The sequence below is a fragment of the Molossus molossus genome, unplaced genomic scaffold (assembly GCF_014108415.1).
Source record: "Molossus molossus isolate mMolMol1 unplaced genomic scaffold, mMolMol1.p scaffold_m16_p_2, whole genome shotgun sequence".
Taxonomy (NCBI): domain Eukaryota; kingdom Metazoa; phylum Chordata; class Mammalia; order Chiroptera; family Molossidae; genus Molossus; species Molossus molossus.
The window spans coordinates 33,912,742-33,925,492 of NW_023425355.1; the positions used below are offsets into that span (position 1 = coordinate 33,912,742).

The following is a 12,751-nucleotide window of genomic DNA, read 5'->3' on the forward strand; positions in this document are numbered from 1 at the left end:
CAGTCCTGAGAGACCCGTGTTCGGTTCCCGCTATGGGTGCAAACCTCGGTTGCAGTTTGTCCCCGGCCCTGGTCGGTTGTGCGGGGGGCAGCCACTCGATGTGTTCCTTTCACATCGATGTTTCTCTCTCTCTCTCTGTTCCTCTCTCTCCCTCCCACTCTACCTGAACAAAAAATGGAAAAATGTCCTCGGGTGAGGATAAAAAAAAAAAAAAAAAAAAAAAAAAAAAAAGTCATAAATGAAAGGGGAAATCAATATATGGGAGATCATAATTGCCAACGATACATCAGATAAGGGATTAATTCGCAAAATATATAGAGTACTCATACAACTCAACAAAAGGAAGACAAAGAACCCAATTAAAACGTGGGCAGAGGATCTAAAGAGGCACCTCTCCAAAAAAGACATACAAGTCACTAAGAGACACATGAAAAAATGTTCTGTCAGTAATTATCAGACAGAGGTAAATTAAAACCACTATGAGGTATTACCTCACACCTGCCAGAATGGTTGCCATCAACAAATCATCAAACCACAAGTGCTAGCAAGGGTGTGGAGAAAAGGGGACTCTAGTATACTGCTGGTGATAATTCAGTCTGTTGCAGCCACTATGGAAAACTATATGGTGTTTCCTCAAAAAATTAAAAATTGAACTGCCATTTGACCCAGTGATCCCACTTCTAGGAATATACCATAAGAAGCCTGAAACACCAATCAGAAAAAAATATATGTACCCCTATGTTCATAGCAGCACTATTTACAATTGCTAAGATCTGGAAACAGCCCAAATGTCCATTAATACATGAGTGGATAAAAAAGCTGTGGTACATATACACAATAAATACTATGCAGCAAGAAAGACCTTATCCTTTGAGACAACATGGAGGGACCTGGAGAGTATTATGCTAAGCCAAATTAACCAATCAGAAAAAAGACAAATATCACATGATCTTACTTTATTGTGGAATATAATGAACTTCAAATGCTGATGAACAAAATAGACCCAGAGCTCTAGTGGGTTTGGCTCAGTGGTCAGAGTGTTAGCCTACAGACCAAAGAGTCGCGGGTGCATGTAACTCATCTGCAGTTTGTTCCCGGCCCTGGTCTGGGTCTTGTGGGAGGCAACCAGTCATTGTGTCCCTTTCACATCAATGTTTCTCTCTCTCTCCCTCTCTTGCCTCCCCACTCTATCTGAAGGTATTTGAGAAAATATCCTCATGAGAGGACTAATAAAAAAATAGACCCAGAGACATTGAAGTAGGGTACAAACTGACAAACCTCAGAAGATGGGGTGAGGGGAGGGAAGAATAAACCACAGAACTTATAAGCATGTATGAGTAACCATGGACATAGACAACAATGCTGGGGACGGGGCGGGTGTGGGGGGGTCAGGAGGAGGGTGTCAATGGGAGAAAAAGGAGAAACATCTGTAACAAAAATAAATTAATTAAAAAAAAAAAAAGAGACAAGAGGTTGGTGGTTTGATTACCAGTCAGGACACATGCCAAGGTTGTGGGCCTGATCCCCACTGGGGGGAATGCAGGAGGCAGCCAATCAATATTCTCTCTTAATGATGTTTCTATCCCTCTTTCCCTCTCACTTCCTCTCTCTTTAAAATCAATAAAGGAAAAAAAAAAAAAGAGAGAGAGAGAGAGAGAGAGAAGAGTGGAAGAAAGGACACCACTTAGGAGGCTTATGTAATAGTTGATCCAATTTTGGATTGTTCTAGGGTAGATTTAATTAGCAGTAAAGTTGGAGAAAATTTGGTGATTCTTGGTATATGTTTGAATATTACTGCAAGGTAATCTCCAGGATTGCTTACGGATATATGTAGAAAGTGAGAGGAAGATAGGAATGAAGAGCATAATTAGAAATTGGATGGTAGTGCCATTTACTGATGAGGAAAACACTAGAAAAATGATGGGTTTGGGCAGGTAAATATTCAAGTCATATATATATATATATATATATATATATATATATATATATATATATATAATTTATTGAAAAGACTTTTCTTTTCCAAGTCTTCTATTTTGAACATGTTTCCTTTGAGATGGATTTAGATATTCAGGGGGCCTTGTTAGATAGTCAGTTGGATATCTGGAGCTCAATAGAAAGGTCTGAGATGGAATAAACAGTGTATTTCAAAGTCATAAGCCTATAGATAGTAAAGTCATGAAACTAGATGAGAGCTTGAAGGGAGAGTCAAGTCAGAAAAAAAAAATAGACTAGAAAAGGATCCCTGAAACACTATATTTAAAGAAGCAGAGAAGAGGACATAAAGAAAATTGAGAATTTATCAGTGAAGTAGGATGAAAAACAAAATTATGGTGGTACAGAAGTCAAGAGAAAGAATAGAGTGTTTCAAGAAAAGAAGGAGTTGTGAACTGCATTGAATGCAGCTGAGCAGTTGAGATGTAAAAGAACAAATTACTATTGCTTTGGCAAGATAGGGGTGGGAGGCTGTTACTGAAGACCCTGTTAAGAGCAGTGCCATATTGAAGCAGATTTAGGCAAATATAGAGGTGGAGACAATGATAATAAAAAACTTTAAGAAATTTTGCTGTGAAGAACAGTAGCTTGATGAGAATATGAGATCAAGAAGTTTTTTTTTTTTTTTAATAAATAGGACATATTAGAACACATTTTTATGCTGATGAAAATGACAAACTGGTGATGCAGAGAGTACAGTAACATATGTTAAGTCTGAGAAATCAGGTGACTGGAATCCAAAGCACAAATGAAGAGATGGCCTTTAATAGGAGAAAGGATACTTCATTCATTATAATAATCTAACATTTATGAAGTTCTTACTATGTACCAGGTAATTCAAAACACTTTGCATGTATTTGTTTAATCCTTACAATAACCCTGTGAGGTAGATACTATTATTGCCCTCATTCACATTAAAAATGAAAAAGAAACACACACACACACACACACACACACACACACACACACACACACACAATCAAGGCATAACAAGTTTAAATAATATACTCAAGGTCACATAGCTAGTAAATGGAAGAGTCAGGATTTGAACACTAAAAGTATGGCGTTAGAGCCTATACCCTTAAACATTTATGATGTGTACAGTAAATGGAGGAAGGTAGAGTATAGACACAAATATAAATAGATGATAGATTTGGTGATAAAAAGATAAGGAAGTTCTCATCTGATAGCTTTTATTTTCTTAAATATGAAGAAAGGTCCTCACCAATATCTATAGATCTGTCTCACTTCTTTTTTTTTTAATGGAATTTATTGGAGTGACATTGGTTAATAAAATTATACAGGTTTCAAGTATACAATTCTATAATACATCATCTGTATATTGTATTGTGTTCACCATCCAAAGTCATCTCTTTCCCTCACCATTCGTCCTCCCTTACCATCTTCTACTTCCCCCCACCCCTCCTTTCCCTCTTGTAATCACTACTGTTGTCTGTGTTTCTGAGGGTGTTTTTTGTTTGTTTTTGCTTAATCCCTTCACCTTTTCTACCCAAGACCCACTCCTTCCTCCCCTCTGAGAGTTGTCAGTCTGTTTTCTGTATCTATGCATCTGTTTCCATTTTGTTTGTGTGTTCATTAGATTCCACATATAAGTGAAGTGATATAGTATTTGTCCATAAAGACGTGGGTTTATTTCTAGGTGTTTGCTATTAAAATGCTATAATTAATATCCCTGTAGATATTTCTTTGGGTGTAAGTATTTCTGTATAACGGAGTTCTGGAAGTAGATTTTCTAGATTTCACAATTAAATTTTTTTTTTTTTTTTATCCCCACTCGAGGACATTTTTCCATTTTTTGTTCAGGTAGAATGGGAAGGAGAGAGAGGAACAGAGAGAGAGAGAGAAACATCGATGTGAAAGGAACACATCGAGTGGCTGCCACCCGCACGACCGACCAGGGCCGGGGACAAACTGCAACCGAGGTATGCGCCCATAGCGGGAACCGAACCCGGGTCTCTCAGGACTGCAGGCCGACACTCTAACCGCTGAGCCAAACCGGCCAGGGCCACAATTAAATTTTTTAACAGATATTGCCAAATTGTCCTCCCAAAAGATTATAGTTATTTATATTATCATCCAATGTGTCTGTTTATTTTGTATACCCTTGGAAACATTTGGTATTATCAACCTTTATATATGACATTCTGACAGGTTATAAAAAGAAAATACCTAGTGCCCAAATCTTAGTTTCTAAATACTATTTTTCCCACGAAAGAAACTAGGGCTCCATGTAGAATGGTAGATTCCAGCACTGGGGTAGAGGAAATATAAGATGATCTTGGAAGATGCTGTGGTGCCAGAAAATAAGGTAAAAAAATAGAAACATTAAAATTACATAGAATCTTCTAATGGGCAAAAGTGGAACAACTTGAGCAACAAAATGATAAAATTAGGTTATAAGTCTTATTATAAAATAAACATCTATTAGTCCATGCTGATATAAATAAATAAGTAAATAAGGGGGGGGGATTGGAAATCTTCCTTATAGAATTTCAGTTAATATATATAAAGAAGAAATGAAAGAAATAGAAAATTACCACTAGGTAAATACCACAGTAGCAACTGTCACCATCAAGAACCATTGATGAATGCTAAAATTAGTGCTGAAAAGTATGATTAGAAACAAAAAATTTGAATGGTCTCAATGTATCTTCCTACAAGATATTTATTATAAAGAAGGAAATAGTAACTTTACAGTGAAGAGATATAGCAGACACAACCTTAACCAAGTGATAACCAAGGTTAACACCAACAGTATTAAGACATATCAGCAAGTAACTCCTGATATAATGCACTAAAAAGGGCACATCACTTCTGTGGTATTCTTTTTTTTTTTTTTGTTTATCCTCACCTGAGGACATTTTTCCATTTTTTGTTCAGATAGAGTGGGAGGGAGAGAGAGAGAGACAGAGAGAGAAACATCGACGTGAAAGGGGCACATCGAGTGGTTGCCACCCGCACAACCAACCAGGGCCAGGGACAAATTGCAACATTGCAACTGAGGTACGTGCCCTTAGCGGGAACCGAACCCGGGTCTCTGGACAGCAGGCCGATGCTCTAACCGCTGAGCCAAACCAGCCAGGGCCTTCTGTGGTATTCTTACAAAAATGTATAATTTCAATCTAATTATAGAAAAAAACAGACAAACCTCAATTTTGAACATTCTACAAAGTAATAGACCAGTACTCTTCAAAACTGTCAAGGTCATCAAAGACTAAGACTGAGAATGGTCACAAATAGGAATGGCATAAAGATACATGATGACAAAATGCAATGTGGAATCCTGGATTTGATCATAAACGATCTAACCACTATACTGTACACCTGAAACTAATACAAAATAATATGGAATGTAAACTGTAATTAAAATACAAATTAAAACAATAAAAGGATCCAGGATTTGGATTATAAAAAGACATTAGTGGGACAAATGGAAAAATTAACTTAGGTCTGTAGTTAACACTACTGCATCAATATTATTTTCCTGGCTTTGATAATTGTACTACAGTTATGTGAGATGTTAATATTAGGGGAGGTTCGGTGAAAGATATATGGAAACTCTTTTACTATTTAAAAGAGAGCTCGTTGTCCTAATGTTTATAATTTGCTTAGTTTATGAGTCATTTATATTTCAGTTTCTATAAATGTTCTTTTCATTTACCTACATTTTTATTGTATTATTGACTTTGGTATATTAAGAAAATTGTATACATTTTATGTTAGAAAATGATCTTGTATGTAGCAAATTATTTTCCTTTCTGTTAATTTTTTAGTGATAGGTTTGTGTGTGTGAGTGTGTGTGTGTGTGAGAGAGTGTGTGTGTGTGTGTGTGTATGATAATTTTAACTGATGATTTCTGCTGATCTGGGGGCAGAAAATAAGGAAAAATAGCCAAGTGGCTTCAAGTCTTCAGCAGTAATCAAAGAACACAGAATAGGAACACTACATTATAGAAATGACTTTGAGAAACTTTTTATTTCCTCCATTAAAAATTACATTTATTTTAAAATTTACATACAGTAAAATTCACCCTTTTTTGTGTACAGTTGTGTAAGTTTTGACAAATGCATACATACATTCACATAACCATAATCAAGATACAGAAAATTCCACTATTAAAACAAATTCCTTGTGCTACCATCTTGTAATTAGTCTCCCATTTTTAAGCCCTGACATTCATTGATTTGTTCTTATAGTTTTCTTTTCCAGCATATCATATAAATGGAATTGAACAGTAAGTAGTGTTTTGAGTTTTGCTTCTTTTACTTAGCAAAATCCATTTGAGATTCATCCAAGTGGTTGCATGTACCATTGTTCATCATAGTTTTTATTGCTGAGTAGGATTCCATTGTATGGATATACCAGTTTATCTATGCACCAGTTGAGGGTTATCCTCCGTTTTTATTTTCTTCTACTATTAGTGGTCATAGGTCTAGTAAAGGGCATAGGTGAGGTTTTTCACCCAAAGGAAGAATTCCTTCTGAAAAGTCCAGGTTAGAAGTATGCCCCTGTGTAACATGTGCAAGAGGTTATAACAGGATAACTTACTTCTTGTCCCTTAAACTATATTTAAAATTGGAGATTTAATCCTAAGTGAGCAGTATATCAAAGGAATAGAAGTTTGTCCTGAGTATAGTTAGATGATATCCTTAGAGCAGGTCTGACAAATATTCTGGAAGCCATCATTGGCAGAGTATGTAAAAAAACAAAACAAAACAAAAAACACTAAACTTTTTAAACTAAAAAATTGCTGAAAATAATTTTAAAAATCACCTTAAACTATGCCACTTTAAAAATTTCATGAAGCCAAAGAACTTATGCATATAAGCATAATCAATGGACATAGACAACAATGCTGGGGCGGGGCAGGAATGGGAGGAGGGTGTCAGTGGGGGGAAAAGAAAATACATCTGTAACAAAAATAAATTAATTAAATGATTAAAAAATCTAAAAAAAAAATTCATCAAGCAAAAGTCCCCCTTCAACCCATCCAATCCCACCTCTAAAAGGTTTACAATTTTGTATGTATATTTCCCAGCTTTTTCCTAAATTTATTTAGAAATATCTATATATACATATATTATATATATATATACACAAATGCTTCTGTTTTAAAAAATGTATTCATATTATACAATTGACTTTGAACAACGTGGGAGTTAGGGGCACCGATATCCCACGCAGTCAGAAATCCACATTTATTTAACTTTTGACTCCTCAGAAACCTAGTTGTCCCTGGTATCTGTCAGGAATTGGTTCCAGAACCCCCAACAAATTCAAAAATCCGTGGATACTCAAAATAAAAAAATAAAAAATAAAATCCGTTGATGCTAAAGTTCGTATGTAAAATGGTATAGATCAATGCATAGTCAGCCTTCTGCTTCCACGGACTCCCAATCACAGATCGAAACTACAGGTATTTATTGAAAAAAAAAATCCATGTACAAATGAAACTGCATAGTTCAAACCCATGTTGTTTAAGAATCACCTGTACATATGTCTTGCTTTTTAACTGAATATAAAATCCTGGACACCATATACAGTTCAGAATGTATTCATAGATATACTCCATTATTTTAATGGCTGTATAGTATTCCACTAAATGGATATTCAATGATTTACTCATCCATTCTCCTACTACTGGACATTTGAGTTGTATTCAATTGTGTTTTTTTTTGTAACTTTGACATATAATTTACATACCATAAATTTTGTCCATTTAAACTTTACAATCATGGTTTGTAGTATATTCAGTATTGTACAATCATTACCACAATCAATTTTAGAACAGTTTAGTCAGCCTCTGAAGAAATCTCATACACTTCAGCTATCATCCCCAGCCCTATGCAATCACTAATCCACTTTCTGTTTGTATTTACCAATTATAGACACATCATATATATGGAGTCATATAATATATAGTCTTTTGTTACTGTTAATTCATTTAGCATGTTTTCAGGGTTTTCCCACATTGTAGTATATATAAGTGTTACGTCCTCTTACTTTTTGGAAATTTGTGAAGAATCTATATTAATTCTTCTTTAATGTTTACTAGAATTCATCTGAGAAGCCATTTGAACCTGGCCTTTTCTTTGTGGGTATTTAAAAAAAATTACTAATTCACCTCTTTACTTGTTACAGGTCTTTTCATATTTTATTAATTGGTTTCAGTAGTTTATTATATCTACTAGCATACAATTATTCATAGTATTGCTTCATAATCCTTTTTATTTCTACAAGGTTGGTAGTAATGTTCCTCCTTAATTTCTGATTCTAGTCATTTGGGTTTTAATTTTTTTCTGGTCAATCTACCAAAAAGTTTGTCACTTTTGTTGACCTTTTTATAAAACCAATTTTGCTTTCATTGACTTTAACTGTTTTTCTATTCTCCACATCATTTAACATTTTTTTCTTTCTTCTGCTTGCTCTAGGTTTAGTTTGCTCCTATTTTTCCAGTGTCTTAAGGTATAAAGTGAAGTTAGTGATATGTGATCTTTGAAAAATATAGGCATTTATATTTATAATGCTTTCAGTATTGCTTAAGTGTGGGATATCCCATAAGTCTTGGTATGTTGTATCTTCATTTACATTCACCTCAAAAGATTTCCTAACTTCCCTTGTGATTTCTTCTTTAACCCACTGGTCATTTAAAAGTATGTTTAATTCATATCTGTGAGTTTTCCAACTTTCTGTTATTGATTTCTAGTTTCATTCTATGCGGTCAGAGAACATACTTTGCATGATTTCAGTCTGCTTAAAGTTGAGGTTTATTTTGTGCTCTATCCTGAACATGATTCATGTGCACTAGCGAAGAATGTGTATTCAGCTCTTGTTGGGTAAAAGTGTTCTATAGCTCTCTTCAAGATCTACATGATTTATAGCATGTTTTAAGTCTAATTTTCTGTTTATCTCCTGTCTGGTTTTTCTGTTATTGAAAATGGGGTACCAAATTCCCGAACTCTTATTGTAGGCTTGTGTATTTCTCCCTTTATTTATTTCCACTTTTGATTCATGTATTTTGGTGTTCTGTTGTTAGGTGCTTATATATTTATAATTTTTATATCAATTCTGATATATTGATTGTTTTATCATTATGTCACTCATTATCTCTAGTGACAGTCATTGTTTTAAAGCCTATTTTATCTGATACTAGTATGGTCACTTCAGCTTTCTTATAGTTGCCATTTGCCTGATATTTATTTCTATCCTTTTACCTTTATTCTGTTTCTAACTCTATATGTCTCTGATAAATAGCCAAGAGGTAAACTTGTCCCCACCCCCCCAGGCTGACAATCTCTGCCTTCTGATTTCATTGTTTAGTCACAGTTATTATTATTCATATAGATGTATTTAGGACTGCAATTTTACTGTTTGTTTACCATGTCTCAAGTTTTTTTTTTTTTTGTCTGTTTCTCCATTTCTCCTCTTGCATTGCTTTACACTGAAAATTTTATAGTGCAAAATTTACATTTCTTTAATAATATTTTCACTATGTATTTTCAATTATTTCCTTAGTGGTTGCTCTAAGGCTTACCATGCATATCTTAACTAAATTGTTTTCAGATATATCCTAATTCCAATGAGATATAAGACCTTATTCTTATATAAACCTATTCCTTTCCCTACTTCTTTATGACATTATCTATATATAATTTCTACATGCTAGAAGCCCAACATTACATTGTTATAATTATTACTTAACATAATTTTATATCTTTTAAAGAAGCTGAGAGAAGAAAGCAGAGCAAGTATATATTTATAGCTTTTTTATATTAACCTTATTTCCCATTTTCTTCATTTGTTCCAGTAGATTTGAGTTACTATTTGGAGTCACTTCTTTAGTCCAATACAGTTTTGCTTCCGCCCACCTCCTTTGTCCTGTTATTGGCAAATATATTACATATTATATATGTTATAGGCCCCCAGATAAAACTACATACATACTGTTTTATAAAATTTATTTTTAAATCAATTAAAAGAAGGAAAATGCACTTAAACAGTCTTTTATAATTACATAATTAAATGTACCCATGGTATTTTTTGTATGTGTAGATTCAAATATTATCTGAGGTCACTTGCTTTCCACATAAAGAACTTCCTTTAATATTTCCTATAACTCAGATGTGCCAGCAATAAATTCTCTCAGTTTTTGATTACATGGGAATGTCTTTGTTTCATCTTCACTTTTGAAAAATAGTTTTATTAGATACAGGATTCTATATTGACAGTTATTTTCCTTTGAGCACTTAACATTATCCCACTGCTACCTCCATTGTTTCTGATGAGAAGTCAGCTGTTAATGTGATTGGTTTTCCATCAAAAGTGATGCTTCATTTTTCTCATGTTGCTTCCAAGATTTCTGTCTTTGTTTTTTTACCACTTTTATTATAATATATCTGTGGATTTCTTCTTGTTTACCCTACTTGGGGTTCACTGAGGTTCTTGGATGTGAAGATAATTCTCATTAAACTTGGGATGTTTACAGCCATTATTTATTAGAATTTTTTTTCTTTCTCTTCTCTCTTTTTTTTTTTTCTGGTATTTCCATGATAAGTATGTTTGAATACTTAATAGTCCTATACACTGTTCAATATTTTCATTCTTTTTTTCCCTTTCTGTTCTTCAACCTGTATAATATCATCTCATTTACTTCTAATAACCCAGTGAGGTAAGTAGTATTATTATAATTTTATAGACGAGAAAACTGAGGCTCAGACTAAATGACTTGCCAAGGTCATGGAGTGGTAAGCATGGCTGTGAAGTTCAAATATAGGTCTGAGCCCAGTTTGTACTATTTCCTTTACACCACATTGTCTTTCTATTCTCCAGCAACTATAAACAAACAACTAGGGAATGTGGGAGTGGCTGCCTTTCTAGAGAACTTTTTCTTCCCATCTCTTCTTTAGTATTTTTTGGTAGTATGATGTTCCTCTTCTAAAATGCATATACCTAATACCTAACGTATATTAGATGCTTATTCAATGTTTATTGCTTTGAATTCAATGATTATGCAATGGTAGCTAGTTAAATGACCAGGAGAACATAACTCTTTAGATCTAGATGTTTTCATTAGAAAAATATATGGCTTTTTGAAGACACTGATAACTTAATGGAAAGCATTAACTGAATATGTGTATTGACTTATGAAACTGCCTACTGTTACTGCTGATAGTTCTCTTTTAACAGCATATGTTGACGTTTAGGCCTAGCTCCTGGTCATTTATTTACTATGTGAATACAATTAGGGACAAATGGGCTCTAATAAATATTCCAACATTTAGTTTTTTAGTTCTGTATCTAGGTGGCAGTCTTAGAAAGAATGTTATTTCTAGAGATATGTATTTAAGATCACAGATAAACTATAAATATTTTTAAAATTCTTGGAAATAATCCTTTGTAGTTTATCCTGAGAAAAATGATACTCTTTGTTCCCTATCTTTCACACTCAGCATCTTGTTTGTCCTATATAGTCTTTGATTATAGAAAATGTTTTCTACCAATTCTTTCCAAAAGCTAAAGGATTATCTTAATTAGATTTTTTTCTTCCTCAGTTTCTCTTCAATTCCAAACACATTGCTATCCATACAGAAATCCTAAATCCAAGATTCTCATGCAAGAAAAACCTTCTGAGACTCACAATCTATATACCTTCTAGCTGCCACTTGTTTCTGTAGTGCTTTCGATAGCAGGTGATCTGAGAGAAGCAGCCTGGACATCAGACTGTTGCTTTTTGTTCTTTCCAAATTCTATTACCAACATTTTCCCATGTAGTTTATATCCATTTATTAGATGAAATGCTTGCCATGCTATCTCCTTATCTAAAAGAAAGGAAAAATTTCAGTTTATACAGGATTTCATAATTCAATTCTATTCCCAGTTTAGATTATGTTTTTCTTTTTCGCCTTAGAGTTAAATGTTGGCTATAAGGCAACATAGCTATTTGATTTTATCTTTTCCATAATCTCGAATTTGTATAACTCAGCAAGATTAAACTAATGGCTAAGAATAATGACTAGAAAAACTTAAAATGGGTGTTTGAGAGTGCCTCGTAATTTAAAGATATAAGTAAAGAAACAAGAATATAGACAGTGTGCTAAAGAAGGCTAAGCTGTAATGACTAATACATAAGTCTCTATCTTAGATAACAGATTACAGGTATTATGAGAAGAAAATAATTTTCAAAATTGGCAACACAAGTAAAAGAGGTTATCATGGTATAAAGGTCATTTTACTACTTTTATATCTTTTGATGGGAGCATGATTGTGGGAGCCCCCATTGAGATAAATAAGTGTAATAATTAATCCTTATAAGCATATGGAAACTTGAGAAAGTACATAGTATACAGTAGGAGTATTCAACTTATGCATCTCAGACCCTGGATGTGGGAAATCAGGAAGGGGTGGAATTATTGACTGGAGTCCGTGAAATCAAAAGTAGACAAGTGATATCTTTAGACTGAAACAATTTATGTCACAATTTATGCATATACTACAAATTTTCAAATGTGGATAGCTGCTATTATGATTAGTAAAACAGCTATCCATTTGAAAGTACTTAGCTTATAAAGCTTTTTTATTATATATTTTTCTCAATGCATCATATTAGGTGGTGGGGGGGGGTCTATGAAACATTTTTGAAGTTTAAAAATGGTCCTCACACTTAAAAAGACTAAAAACCACTAATGTAGGTCATCCAAAAACCTTCAATAAGATAGCAAAGATGGTACAGGACTAG

At 33.8% G+C, this 12,751-nt stretch overlaps 1 protein-coding gene across 1 annotated transcript in view; it reads right to left on the reverse strand.

Annotated features, from left to right (window-relative positions):
* Positions 1-4,234: 4,234 nt before the first annotated feature.
* The window catches only part of RBM41 (RNA binding motif protein 41), an 89,616-nt gene continuing 81,099 nt past the window's right edge, over positions 4,235-12,751 (reverse strand). The window contains exons 8-10 of the mRNA XM_036271028.1: positions 11,665-11,834; positions 9,794-9,894; positions 4,235-4,304 (exon numbers count right to left, since the gene is read on the reverse strand). Coding sequence (XP_036126921.1) covers positions 11,668-11,834 — 167 coding nt within the window. The 3' untranslated portion in view covers positions 4,235-4,304; positions 9,794-9,894; positions 11,665-11,667. The remainder of the gene's footprint in view (positions 4,305-9,793; positions 9,895-11,664; positions 11,835-12,751) is intronic.